The sequence below is a fragment of the Copadichromis virginalis genome, linkage group LG16 (genome assembly GCF_057382275.1).
Source record: "Copadichromis virginalis isolate Kocher_CV1m ecotype Utaka linkage group LG16, C_Virginalis_male_GT1.1, whole genome shotgun sequence".
NCBI lineage: Eukaryota > Metazoa > Chordata > Actinopteri > Cichliformes > Cichlidae > Copadichromis > Copadichromis virginalis.
In genome coordinates, this window is record NC_140633.1 from 34387565 (window position 1) to 34401400 (window position 13836).

At 40.8% G+C, this 13836-nt stretch overlaps 1 protein-coding gene across 3 annotated transcripts in view; it reads left to right on the forward strand.

The window, feature by feature from the left end:
- LOC146691215 (nck-associated protein 5-like) overlaps positions 1–13836 on the forward strand; it is a 99667-nt gene that overhangs the window by 30255 nt on the left and 55576 nt on the right. For all 3 annotated transcript variants that reach the window (XM_085434520.1, XM_085434521.1, XM_085434522.1), the window contains exons 4-6: positions 2300–2470; positions 9700–9768; positions 13697–13735. In XM_085434520.1, coding sequence (XP_085290646.1) covers positions 2300–2470; positions 9700–9768; positions 13697–13735 — 279 coding nt within the window. The remainder of the gene's footprint in view (positions 1–2299; positions 2471–9699; positions 9769–13696; positions 13736–13836) is intronic.

Consider the following 13836-nt stretch of genomic DNA (forward strand, 5'->3'; position numbering starts at 1 on the left):
TGTTGGTGTGGCTAAATGTGCAAATCACAGGAGCTAATGAACCGTATAGCAAATGCAAACAAGTCTCATAATTAGGAATCTCAGCGTTATCCATCTTGTCCTTTTCATACTTTGATCCATCTTCTCCTGTTTGAGTCAAAGCTTTTTTTAATGTTTGTATTCTGCAGTTTTATACTAATAATGCAAAGTGAAAGATGATGCATCATTGTATTAAGGGCCAGCCTCATGTGCAGGCAGTTTATCATCTATGAGTGATGCTCCAAAAAACACATTAGAGTGCAAAATGCATGAAGCTTAGATTGCTTGAACTGTGTGTATCAACCAAAACAGTGATGGGAAAAAGAAAAGGATGTCCTACACTGCTACATATACTCCATGTATTGTATGTTATCTTCTTCTCTCAGCGCTCACTTTAGTAGTCACCACAGTATTTCTAGGATCTTTTTGTGTCACAGCATCCCCTGCATGCCCTCCTTCACTACATTCATGAACCTCCTCTGAGGTCTTCCTCTTTTCCTCCTCCCTGTCAGACCCATATTCAACATCCTTTGTTCAGTATATCCTTTATCCCTCCTCTGCACGTCTACAAACCATCTCAGCTTTGACTCTCTAAATTTCTTTCCAAATCCTCAAAACCAAAGAGTCTCTCTGATGTATCTATTTCAAACTTGTCCATCCTGGTCAATCCCAGTGAAAGTCTGAGCATCTTCAGCTCTGCTTCCTGCCACTGTCTCCAAACATCTACATACAGTACTTTTATATTCTATGTTGTAAACTCCATTTACTCTGTAACTGAGTATCAGTAAAATGATGAGAACATCACAGAGGCAGCTCAGCTCTTTTTAAGGTCTTAACTTATATCCACTGAAAGTGTGGGAATTATTTTCTCTGACATGGATTATCACTAATCTCAGACTAAATACTTTTCCCAGTTGAAGTTTAATTGAAAGTTTTCATTTAGTCTAAGACTATGCTTGATCCATGACTGGGAAAAAGGCTAAGTGCTACTTATTTCACTGCTAAATCTGTTCTAATACCATCTAAAGAATAGGGACTGTTTACTACTAACATGTTCTTATTCCTGACTTTCCTAGAGTAGCTTTGCATGATTCACAGTTCAGAATAATCCTTACATTACATAATTTTCTCTGGGATCGATAAAGTATTCTGATTCATACCATAATAATAATAAAATAGTAAAACAGAAAAACCATCTTAAGTGTTGTCAAGAGCATGTCAAAGCAACAGGAGGTAATATAACTCTAACCTTGAAGAAACGTTGACCAGTCCAGTCCACATACAATAACACATTCTGACATGAAAAGAGGAGATAAAAGCCCTTTTTTTTGGAGACTATTTTTTAGGGGCACATTTGTGGTGAAGAAAGTGGAGAGAGAGATGGAAGGCACAAACTGTGGTCATGTGGCATACCTGCTCACCCACTGAGCTAAACTAGCATCCCAAAGGTGCACACCTTTGATGCTGACTTTGTTCGTGTCTAAATGCAGAAACTGAGTCTTTGAAAATCTTCACTGTGGCAGGAGTTTGTGAAAAGCTCAGTTTTCAGTGTCCAAAATGCCGTTCATGTGTCGACAAAAGTCCACAGCACACAGAAAAAGTGCCAAAATACACGTGTACGAGTACAGACAATCCATTATAGCCCCTCCCCCTTTATGCCAACTTTATTCTTATTGGCTGCCACTCGCAAACAATATGTGGGTGGAGTTTCTGTGCCCATAGCCAAAGCTGTGTGCCTTAAATGACCATAATAGAGATATCTCATCTCTATGACATCATAGAGAGCCAAGATTGGAAAAAAAATGTGTGAAACTGAATGTTTAGAGCAGTGTGCCGTCTGAGCTTTTGTCTCACAGGGATTACGTCTACATTCTTTGACCTTATTATTTTAAACCTTAGCCATGTTTAATATGAAAATCCATCCCAGTTACAGGTAATATGAGACAATCAAAAAGGAAAAAGCACAGTGGGTCTAATTTAAGTGTAGATAAATGGTATGGAGTTCCCCAAGACTCCATTTTGGAGCCTCTTCTTTTTAATGTCTACATAATCCAGTAGCCTAGAGCACTAGCTGGCACATTTTAGCATAAATAATAGAAGTTTAATAAATCTTTGAAGTGAAGCAGAGCAGCTTTATTTATGCAGTGGCTGCAGCTCTCAGTGTGCAGCTCATCAAGATTTATTGCTCTTATAACTGGAGCTTTATGGAATATGGAGCATTTAGTTTTCATCTCTTTGTGACTCCAAGGCATGCATGTTTGATATGCTCTCTGCTTTCCAGGACAAACTCCTGGAGGAAATGTGGAAGCAACAGGACAGTCTGGAGGGTCCCACATCTGCCACACCAACAACAGAGATGTCCACCTCGCCCGAGGCCGGTGGTGGCGACGGCGGTTTAGAGGACAATTCAAAGGACAGCAATCCCCTGTTGGAGCGGCTCAGAGCGCTCGAGGTAATAAAGTGGATTGCACGGTCCAGTTCTTAGGCTTCGTCCACAACTTTTCACTTTCACCATGTCAGACTGAGAAATATGTTTAATTAAACATATTACATTTGATGGTTAGAAATAAACAGGTGGCATTGGATGAACATAACTGACTGCTGTATCTTTATGTAGGAAGGTTTATTGAGTAGGTGTTAATGGTTGCAAAATTATGTGGTTGTAGGCCACCCCTAATGCTTTCACCGTGACCGGTTAAGAATATAAACTATGTGTTAGTTTTTCCCACTCTCAAAAACAGTGAGGTCAACAGCAGGTAAGCCGATTGTGCTGTTATAGCTTCAAGATGCCATTCACAAGGTGTCAGACAACATTATGTGGTGATGAAATGTAAAAGTGTTAGCCGAAGCCTAGGGTGCTTTACATTATTAAAGAAATCAGAAGAAAAACTCAAATCTCCCAGAAGCAGGGAGCATTAAACACATAGTTTTTAAATGTCTATGTTATTCAAGTCAGCCTCTTAACACAGAGTTCCTGCACCATTATTAAAAGAAAACGAAAGCAATGCTTCTTAAGACCTTACGCCATAAGAACCCAGATCCATTTCTCCTTTAAATTATATAGAACATAAAACAAAGCAACCACGAGATTCACATGACACTGAAGTTAATTTCTTTGGATTTCTGACTTCTGGGCAGAAAACACAAGTAATGTGAAAAAGTCACTTGAATTTAGGATTTTCAGTAATTGTCAGCAGGGTTTCTGTCATACCCAGCAGCTGCTGGCCCTAAAATTAGCATTAGTTCATCTTATTTTCCTGTTTTAGGAAAGCCATTTGATAATGGCGCTACATTTTTTTATTTTGGTAGGTAAGTCACATTTATATATGTGCTATATATATTCAGCTGGAGCTGAAGAAGTTAAATTTGATGGGTGGTGCATAGTTAATTGAAAACAATTAAAACTAGGTGTTGTAAACCGTTTGGGTGGGTCATTATGTGGGACACCACAGAGCCTGTGGACAATAATGGAAACAGTTCAGTTTCTCTGTGATTGTTGAAGGTTTTTAAGTCCTTGTATGAGCACTGCTGATAAATAAAGTTAAAGACAAAAGTGGCATCGTTGGTTTTCTTGTGTTATAAATAATAGTTTTGTTGATCTTTACAAAATCCAGAGTTTTACCAATAGCGGTTTTCACAGATAAAAACAAGATGAAACAGTGGTTGGAAATTGAAGCACAACCAGAATTACCAAAGCTGCGATCTCATTGCCTCTGAAATGGCTGCTTTGAAGACAAGACCAGTATTGCAACCAGTCACAGTCAGCCGCCATCTTCACAGTGACTTTGGTGAGTCCGAATGGCAATAAGATGCGTTCGTTCTGTCAGGCTGGCAATTACATGCAATTTGTTTGTGATAATAAATTATTAACTGTGAAAAATTGGTCAGTTATCTGTCACTTATCTGTTTTCATCTTTTGCAAATCTGTTGTCCAATCACATCCAAAGAAATTACCATTAAATATAAAATCACTACTTACAGCCAGAACCACAGATTCTTCCCGATAGTGACAAATCTGCTGCAGTGTGGGAGCCCAGCAAACTTGCTATCACCTTGTAATAGAATGATGAGTTTGAGCGTGCTGAACTATCAACCATCTAGTTTTCCTTGTCGTAGGGTGGTTGCCATCCTAGTTTTACTCTAGTGCGACTGGGTTATTGTGTAATAGTAGAACTATTTTAGTAGTATAGCACCCCCTAGTGTTACAGACCATGTAATTACACCCTAAAATAAATTTATTTGATACGGATTTACTAATATATAGAAATTATAGTCAGTAGCAATATTTTTAACCAATTTAAAACCTATTTAAAAAATTTCCTTTCATTTCAAAATTTAAGACTTTTTAATGACCCATGGGAACCCTACATTAACTAGGTTACACGTTACCTGTTCAGATTTAGATTTAGGGTCACATTTTTGTATGGCATTTTCAGTTATTTCGCATATTCAGAAGGAAATCTTGTTGTCCAATGGCATGTACGAGACTTTAAATTAACACATAAATCTTCTAGTTTCTGAAACTATGCTTTTTTAGCATGTGGACAATGTGCAGGCATAACCCTACCCCTACATGGTTTGCCAGTAACCTGGTGGATGTTAAGGGGTAAATTGAATTGCTTGCAAATGATAATTAACAGCCATTATATGTTGCTCAGAGCATCCAAGTCTGTATGGTGCTTTCATTTTTTTTAAACAGTGAGCAAAGCAGAAGAAAAACAAGCACACACATCGTGTTTTGTAAGGCCTCTGTCCATCTTTGAATAGGACAACAAAAGAGGCTCTATTATGTTGAAGCGCGGTCCTAAGGGCACAGAAACTGCAGAAGACAAAGGAGTTATTCATATCCAGGAGGTGATAATTAAAAGGCTGCCAGGGTAGTTAACATTTGGAGTCAGTGTTCCAGTGAATGTACAGTATGCACCCCCCCACCCCCCGTTACATCTTCCCTGCTGAATAGGTCATAGGACTCGCCATCTGCTGAGATCTCGGGCAGCCATTATTGATGGAGCTTATATCCACTGAAAAGCCTCACAGAAGAAAAACAGAGAAAAAAAAAGAGTGAATTCACTCGGCTTTGCTTGTGTTGTTCTGTTGGCTGTTCAACACAGTCTCACAGCAGTCCATGAAATACTCATGAAATTTAATCTGCTGCTGCTTCAGGGATACAAATTATTCTTTTTAATGGGGTTACTGATCATACATTTCTTTCTTTTTTAAAATTTAACAGTTTTCAAAGTTTTAAATTTTTTTTAAACCTGTTGTATCAAGAAATGACTTAAACAGAAGCTGTCTGACAAATTGAAATAGGCAAAAAGATCTGAAAAAGCAACACATCTATCAGTATGGTAAGGGTTATAAAACCATTTCTTAGTCGTTGGATTCCGTTGCACTACGGTGGGAGCCATTATCTACAAATGAAGAAAACTTGGACTGGTGGTGAAGTGGCCACAGGAGTAACTGGCTGACTAAAATTATTCCAAGAGCACATCAACGAGTCAGGAGGTCAAGGTCACAAAAGAACCCAGAACAACATGGTAAATGGTAAATGGCCTGTATTTATATAGCGCTTTACTAGTCCCTAAGGACCCCAAAGCGCTTTACATATCCAGTCATCCACCCATTCACACACACATTCACACACTGGTGATGGCAAGCTACATTGTAGCCACAGCCACCCTGGGGCGCACTGACAGAGGCGAGGCTGCCGGACACTGGCGCCACCGGGCCCTCTGACCACCACCACCAGTAGGCAACGGGTGAAGTGTCTTGCCCAAGGACACAACGACCGAGACTGTCCAAGCCGGGGCTCGAACCGGCAACCTTCCGATTACAAGGCGAACGCCCAACTCTTGAGCCACGATCGCCCCATACAACATTAAAGAACCATAGGTTTATCATGTCTCAGTTAAGGTCAGAATTCATGATTCAACAATAAGAAAGAGACTCTGCAAAAATGGAATCCATGGGAGAGTTCAAGACAAAAATCACTGCTGACCATAAATAACACAAAGGCTCATCTCACATTTGGGAAAAACCATCCTGATGATCCCAAAGACTTTCAGAAAATATTCTGTGGACTGACAAGAAAAAGCTTAACTTTTTGGAAGGTTTGAGTCCCATTACATCTGGATTGTAATGGGACTCAAACCTCATACCAGCAGTCAGACATGGTGGCGGTAGTGTAATGGTCTGCGGCTGCTTTGCTGCTTCAGGATGACTTGCCGTAATTGATGGAACCATGAATTCTGCCTTTTACTGAATTCATGATTCTTCTGAAGGAGAACGTCCAGCCATAAATTCCTGCCTTGAAGCTCAGCTGCTCTTAGCCTATGAGGCAGGACAATCATCTGAAACAAAACAGGAAGTCTGCCTGAAACCAAAATTTGAGTGGCCAAGTCAAACCCTGGAGGTAAATAAGAATTGAGCTTGAAAAACCTCAGATGTAGGTCGAGGCTGAAATAAAACAATTCTGCAAAGAAGATCAGGCAAAAAATTCCTCCACAGTGATGTGAAAGACTTGTTGCCAGTTATATTAAATGCTTGATTACAGTTTTTGCTCCCAAGGGTGCCCCAACCAGCTAATAGAGGCCAACAAGGGGGGCGATTACTTTTTCACACAGTTTGGATAATTTATTTCCTTTAACAAATTAAACTGCTTTCTTTATTAAGTCAAGTAATCTTTGCATGGCATAAACATTTGTTTGGTGATCTGAAACATGTAAGTGTGACAAATATGCAAAAGAATAAGAAGTCAGGATGCTGGTGGATACTTTTTCATAGCACTGTACAGTATGTGTGTCTAATTTTGCATCCAGCATGAGTTTAGTGATTTCCGGCATCAGTCCATGCATGATTTGCAGTGATATTTTAGTGAAAGTTAATTTTCCTTGGTAATAACCTGGTCAAAGCCTGTATAACGAGTTTGTCATTAATGATGGTTTTTTAAAATAAAAGAACACCTTAAATTGCATCAATTTTCCTGCCTACTCTGATGACCCTAAATGGATGATTCGGAGTGTGTTTTTGTGGCTTTCACGCTGTTGCTTCTTCATGGTGGCTGCCTTTATTTTATCCACATTGTAATTAAACTTTAATGTCAAACTGAAGAGTGAGAGAGAGATGCACATTAGAGAGTTTTCAATTTAGGTTCAAACTACTTTCCAGTCATTATGGCACACTTGGGCACCTTCCACATAGTCCGCCACAGAAAGTAAAATATTTGCTTTGAAAACCTCCAAAAAGTGAGAATATAAATAATAAAAACAGAGTGAACCGACTTTCTTCTAACTGAGGGGAACTGCTGAACTGCTCAGCTCCTCCACCAAGTCTGAGTTTTCAGTGAAAGTTGACAGTTAAGTCTGAAACACTGATTGATGTGATGGTTTCTGCAGATCGAACAAGTTAACGGTGCACAAACAAGGACGAGGGAGCCCGACTGTAAGCGCGCTGCCAAACATTTACAGCTTTGCAAGTGATTTATCTGTACATGCAGGATCACTTTGTAGGGGTTTAATATGTTTCGCAGATGCAAAAACAATTTATTTCAAGCCAGATTGATTGACACCTATAAACTTTTTTTTTTACTTGCAATCTACACATTGACACATTAATCCATCAGGCTCATTTGTAAAGATGGTGTAATGCAACTGCAAGAGCAAGTGTGAACTCATAACATAACAGGCTGAAAGACTCAAAGTACAGTACCAGAACTTGCACACGCACAAACGCACAGCTTGTATTTGCAAACACTATAAGACATGCATAGGACTGTATGTACTGCGATACCAGCAGATATACTTCATGCAAGTGTAACGTGAGGGTTCACTAGATGGTTCGGAATCTCTCTGAATAATTAGGAACAGCAAGATGGAGACGGATAACTTTTTAGCAGCCGCGTTACTCTCAGCACACAGCAACAACAACCCACAGTTCCTGTGTGCCGCACCCCATGAATAATTCACTGGCCTCTCAGAAGCCAGGAAATCTTATACTCAGATCAAAGCAGGGAAAACAACCAGGTAGATATAACACATACTTATTACATGTTTGAACATGCATGTCTAAACATTCAAACATGTAAACATGTAAATATCAAAACACGTAACCACCAAATAGCTACATCACTAGCTTTATAACCTTTGTAAACACCTCTTTGTATATCAAATTAGATTTAAATTTACTTCTACACTTTACACAAGTATCAGTATAATGACAATTCAGTCCAGTTCAGTTCATTTATATAGTGCCAAATCACAATAACAGTTGCCCAGTTGCCCAGACATGAAATTTCCCACTCGTGGGACTAATAAAGGTATCTTATCTTATCTATCTTATCTCAAGGTGCTTTGCATTATATATATAAAAAAAAAACCTTCAATAAGATAGAGCAAACCCCAACAATCAAATGACCCTCTATGAGCAAGCACTTGGGGACAGTGGGAAGGAAAAACTCCCTTTTAACAGGAAGAAAGCTCTGGATGAACCAGGCTCAGGGAGGGGTGGCCAACTGCTGTGACCAGTTAGGAGCGAGAGGAGGAAGACAGGACAAAGACACACACTGACACAGCCAAGCTGCACAAGACACAGCAGCCAATGCCAGACAGATGCTAAGTTAGAGCTGGCTAGCTAGGATTCATAGACAGTATGAAAGATGCCACTCAGTGGTTATGAAGCTTCAAGATGTTTTGTCCATCGCCATCTTGTTCTTTAAACCAGGTGTGACCAGCGAGTCTGACGGGTGGACTTCATTTCTAAGTTGACTTTAGCCGGCGTGGCTTCCTGTAGGTGCTTTAACCAAACGGGGAATTTAGGCACTTGGAGCAGAAAGTCACAGATCCCTCTAACAGTCTATGTGAAGGACAAAAGGTCAATGTGACCTCAGTCCTCTTCCAAAAGAGTCGGGGGATGTCTTATTTATTAAGTTAGTCAGTTTAGACTTCAATAGAAAATGAGGGTTTAAAACATGACAAAGCTACCTAACCCACATTTAAATCTCCAAAGTTCTCATTTTAAGAGTCAAGTAAACCGTTTCCTCACGCCTGAAGCCAGTAATCAGCATCATTTCAGCTGCTGAAATACTGTGTTGTTTACCTCTGCCTGCTGCACAGGGATACAGGTGGTGTTGATCTGTGTGGGGCGAGTTCTTCTTTGAACTCTGTTCATTCCTGTGATCAGCCATTTCTGTGATCTTCTGTGAACTTGTTGTTCCGAGGAGTTGCCCACAACACTAAGTGAAAACAAGCCAGCTCAGGTGGCCTGGCCTTTCAGATTTACAAGAATAATCACTTGTGTAGAAAGTCGCCTGCTGAGTTCCCAGAATGGTGTCGGGCCTGAACCTCTGTCAGTAATTGAATTATAGCTGAGGTACCTCAGGTCAGCCTCGCAGACACAGTGAGGGTCTGCAGGATTAAGTTGGGATGCCTGAAATTTAAGGCATCGTTCATTTACGACCATCTCTCTCCAGTGAAACCAACAAATCCAAGTGCTTCAGGGAGAGTACTGTCTAGATAGACAACTCACCTCCATCCAGAGAAAACAGCATCAAGACCTTTAACGTTTCTCATAGTTCTATAATTAATCACATTTTCTATCCTACATATTTTTGTTTATTTTCTTATTTATATGAGTGCGTTCAGAAATTATTAATGCAGTTTGCATGCGTGCGTTTTGTGTCTGCAGGCAGAAAACTCGGCTCTGTCGATGGAAAACGATAACCAGAGGAAGCAGTACGAACGCTGTTTGGATGAGGTGAGTGCTCCCACACTGCAGAAGATATACAGCATGTATTTACAATGAAATCACACTTTTATTTTTCATTAATAATTAAGGCTTATAAGGCTTATAATTAAGGCTTATATTTGCACTGATTTGTACCACCAAAAATGGTCATTCTCCAGTAAATGGCATTTTTAGGGTCTGAAAAATTTAGCTGGTATACAGTACCAACCTACAGTGAGTCAGTCCTCATAAAACCCTAAAAAGACTGCACATAAAAAACAGAAGTTTACACCGTTACACGTTTAGTTACGAGATCTAATGCTGGCTAGCTTGATAAGCAGGCTGCATCCATAGACTGTACTGGACTGTCCATAGACAGACAAAGTCATAAAAGACATAATGAAACTCATCTGTAATTCTTATCAGGTCTAAAAATGAAATAAAAACAACCTGAGATGAACAAAAGCACAAGACATATGACACAGAGTCATTTATTGAACAGTAATCAAGCCAAAATGCAGAAGTAGGTGTATGGTAGCAGAATGCTGAGGACGACAGACATCAGCAGTGATGCCCAATCAGTTCTGCAAAGGGTTATAAGGTTCTTTCCAAACAATTTGAAGTCCATCATTCTCCAGTGAGAAGGATTGTTCATGAGTGGAAAACATCAGGACAGCTGCCAGTCTTCCTAGGACTGAACGTCCCAACTAATTTATCACCAAGGTCGGAACAATGTAACGCTCAGAGAAACTGCAAAAAACCCAAGACATCAATCTCGGACTCAGTTAGATATATGTAAACTTTAAAGGGGCCTCCCTTGGTGGAAAGCAAGTTAAGAAAAACCTCCTTGTGATTGCCCTGCGTCACCTGCAGGTTAATCAGCTTATCTGCAAGCACTGCCTGACTATCCAGTGTTTGCAGACAAGTCAGCATCTTCCAGCCAAACTGTTGCAGCTAAACCCAGCAACCTGCTAGTGATCAAAGAAATTCCAAGGAAGTTTTTCTCGCAGCACCACGTACCTGTTTGCAACCAATTTCACCTAGCAATGCCCAGCAACCACTCTCCAACCAATCAGGGGATACTATTTTTCTGAACAGGTGTGTGTGACCGAGGCCTGAGTTTGTCCTAATGCTGTGGATGCCCTGTATATACTCTGGATGCAGCTCACTGTGGTAATTTACATGTTGTTTTCACATCAACAACCTTTCCAATTCCAACCATCCAAAAGGTAAATGAATGTAGAGAGGATTATTTCTTAACCAAACAGGGAATTTAGGCCCCCCCCCCAAAAAAAACCCCAAACAAACAAAAAACTAAAATGTCCACACAGTGCTGTCTACTTCTCAGGACTCCGACAGTCTTGTGATTGTAGCTACAGCAGGAGACGCACAAACACACTTTGTTTATTATGAGCACTGGTGGAGTCTACAGAGGGATGCCCAGGGCCCTGTGCTTCGTACGTCGCTTACTACATCCAAGATCAAATGAAACATCCAAGACCAAATCATTGCGCTAACTCTGAGCTCGCTATTCCGGTTCCCCGAACACACCTGTTGTTGACGATTAGTATAGCTGGATGAAGTAATGTGAGATCACTGGGTGGCCCAACAGGGGCTACGCATCGATAGTAGAAACATTGATCGGCAACCCTTTGATTGGTCGGCGAAAATGTCGAAGGAGCGCGCTCGGTATTTTTCGGCAGCAGAGCAAGAACTCTTGAGTGAGGGATTTCAGGAGTTTCAGAGTTTAATTAAAACGCAAGGGAACACTGCAAAGGCTGCAAAAGCAAGGAGAGAGGGCTGGCAGAAAGTTGCTGACAAATCAAACTCGTAAGTAATTCAATAATAACAATAATAATGGAGTGGATTTATATAGCGCTTTTCAAGGCACCCAAAGCGCTTTACAATGCCACTATTCATTCACTCTCACATTCACACACTGGTGGAGGCAGCTACGGTTGTAGCCACAGCTGCCCTGGGGCAGACTGACAGAAGCCAGGCTGCCATATTGCGCCATCGGCCCCTCTGGCTAACACCAGTAGGCGGTAGGGTAGATTTATCATATCACACCATATTATCCAATATTATATTACATTATATTATATTATAATATGTTATATTATATCCCCTTTCACATTAGAGCCACAACAGGACCCACTAGAACATGGGAACAAGTAAAAGTGAAATATAAGAATATTCTACAGAATGGTAATATTTATCACTTATATTGCTTGTCGTCTCTTGGAAAGAGACCCTGGAATACTCTGTTTGTTTGTTCATAACAGCAACCAAGAAAAGGGCAGAGCAAAAAAAAAGACAGGTGGTGGTCCTGCACCCCCTCGTCAACAAGTTGGTTAAGTGAATAATACCCTCACGGGAAAATCGATATCTCTCTATGAGCACACTGTCGCGCTGAGCTAAAGGATCCTGTCTGTCCCGCAATATACGCTGAATTCTGAGGACTCTCCTTATCAATCTTGCACCTTCCGCAATGGGTTGCTCGCGTAAACGGACAGGATATGACTGCGACAGACTTCCCAAATCCACCTTCGCTTTTATAGCCGTGGTCTCTCATCTTGATTACACGAAGTAATTTACAATTACTACTCTGAAATATGAATTACATCTGTAATAATCACATACATGTAATAGAATGTTAATAGTACATTTCCCTTTTTTAGGGAATGACCTGTATGTATCTGTGTGAAATCAATAAAAGGATCAAGTGCTGCATTATCTTTGGTTACAGTGATGTTATTTATTTATGGTGAAACAGTGGTGGAATATCGCTGTTGCTTTCGTATGAATGACGCGGGCATACCTGCGTGGCCGCGATCTAATCCTGTTTACATAAAGTAAACCTGCTCCCCAGCAGGTTTACGCTTACGGCTCTGTTGCTATGACAGCAAGTCCCGGATGGGCTTCGGGGAACCGAACGATCCAGGATCACGCGAAATCGTCAACAATCTAATCCAGCTAACTCACTTAGCGCGGTACGAAGCACAGGCCCCAGATCTTTAATTGAAGTAGACAGACAGCAGAGCTCCTGGCGATATGAAGAAGTGAGTCTCGGCGTTCAGGAGCACGGACTCTCACCTCTAACACGAGGCTGTCTAACTGCACTCCTTCCCTCTGACAGCACTTTGAAAGTCTCTCCATCTTTTCCTGCATCTCTCTCCAGCCACCACGACAGTGCCACTTTAGTTTTTTAGCAGCCTTCACTAATGGGCTTGGTACCATGGAGATTGCTGCCCATGAGAATCTGGCTGAGGACAGATATTTCAGAGTTTCTGCTGTGGGATTAATTTCTCTGCTACCGCCACCGCTTCTGCTGCTTTTCAGTCTCATTATGCAGATGATTTTTTTTCTTTTTTTGGGGGGGAGATGGTTTGGGGGGGGGGAGATGGTTTCCTGTCATCATCTGAATGAGCTGAGGCAAGGCGTTTTGATAGAAAGATGAAAGAGGTGGAGGGAAATAATTTTGTGGCCCACATACAAAAGAATCAAAACATACTTATTATTCCAGTGCCAAGATATATTGTATGCCTCCACTTCAGAAATCAAAATAAGCAGGAAAGAAAGCGTTTCAGATTAGTCTTCTTCTTCTTTTTTTAAAAATCAATCCATACAACTGAGCTGAACTTTTTCTTCTTCCTGCAGAAATTCACACAGAATACAGAATGAAAAAGTTAGGACATCAACATTAACCATGTGTATATTTTCTGTGGTCAGACATGCAGTAACCGCGGGCAACAGCTGTGTGGTTTCAACGAGCCCGACTCTGATGCAACGCCATGTCAGTTTGTCCTCACGGCACCGTCCACGCCTCTAAATCCTCATTTTTGAACTTTATTCTCGGTCGTTTTACAATCTCTTTGCATCTCAAAGTCACAAAGTTCAACTCTTAAAATAATGACCAAACTTTTTTAAACACATTGTTCCTTCTCGTCTCTTTCAGGTGGCTAATCAGGTGGTCCAGGCTCTTCTCACGCAAAAGGTTTGTACATTGTCGGAGCATTACGGCTACCGTAGTCAGGAGCCTCACGGAGTAATCCGAGACCAAACTCCGCTTCAGGTCCCAAAGTCAAACAAACACTG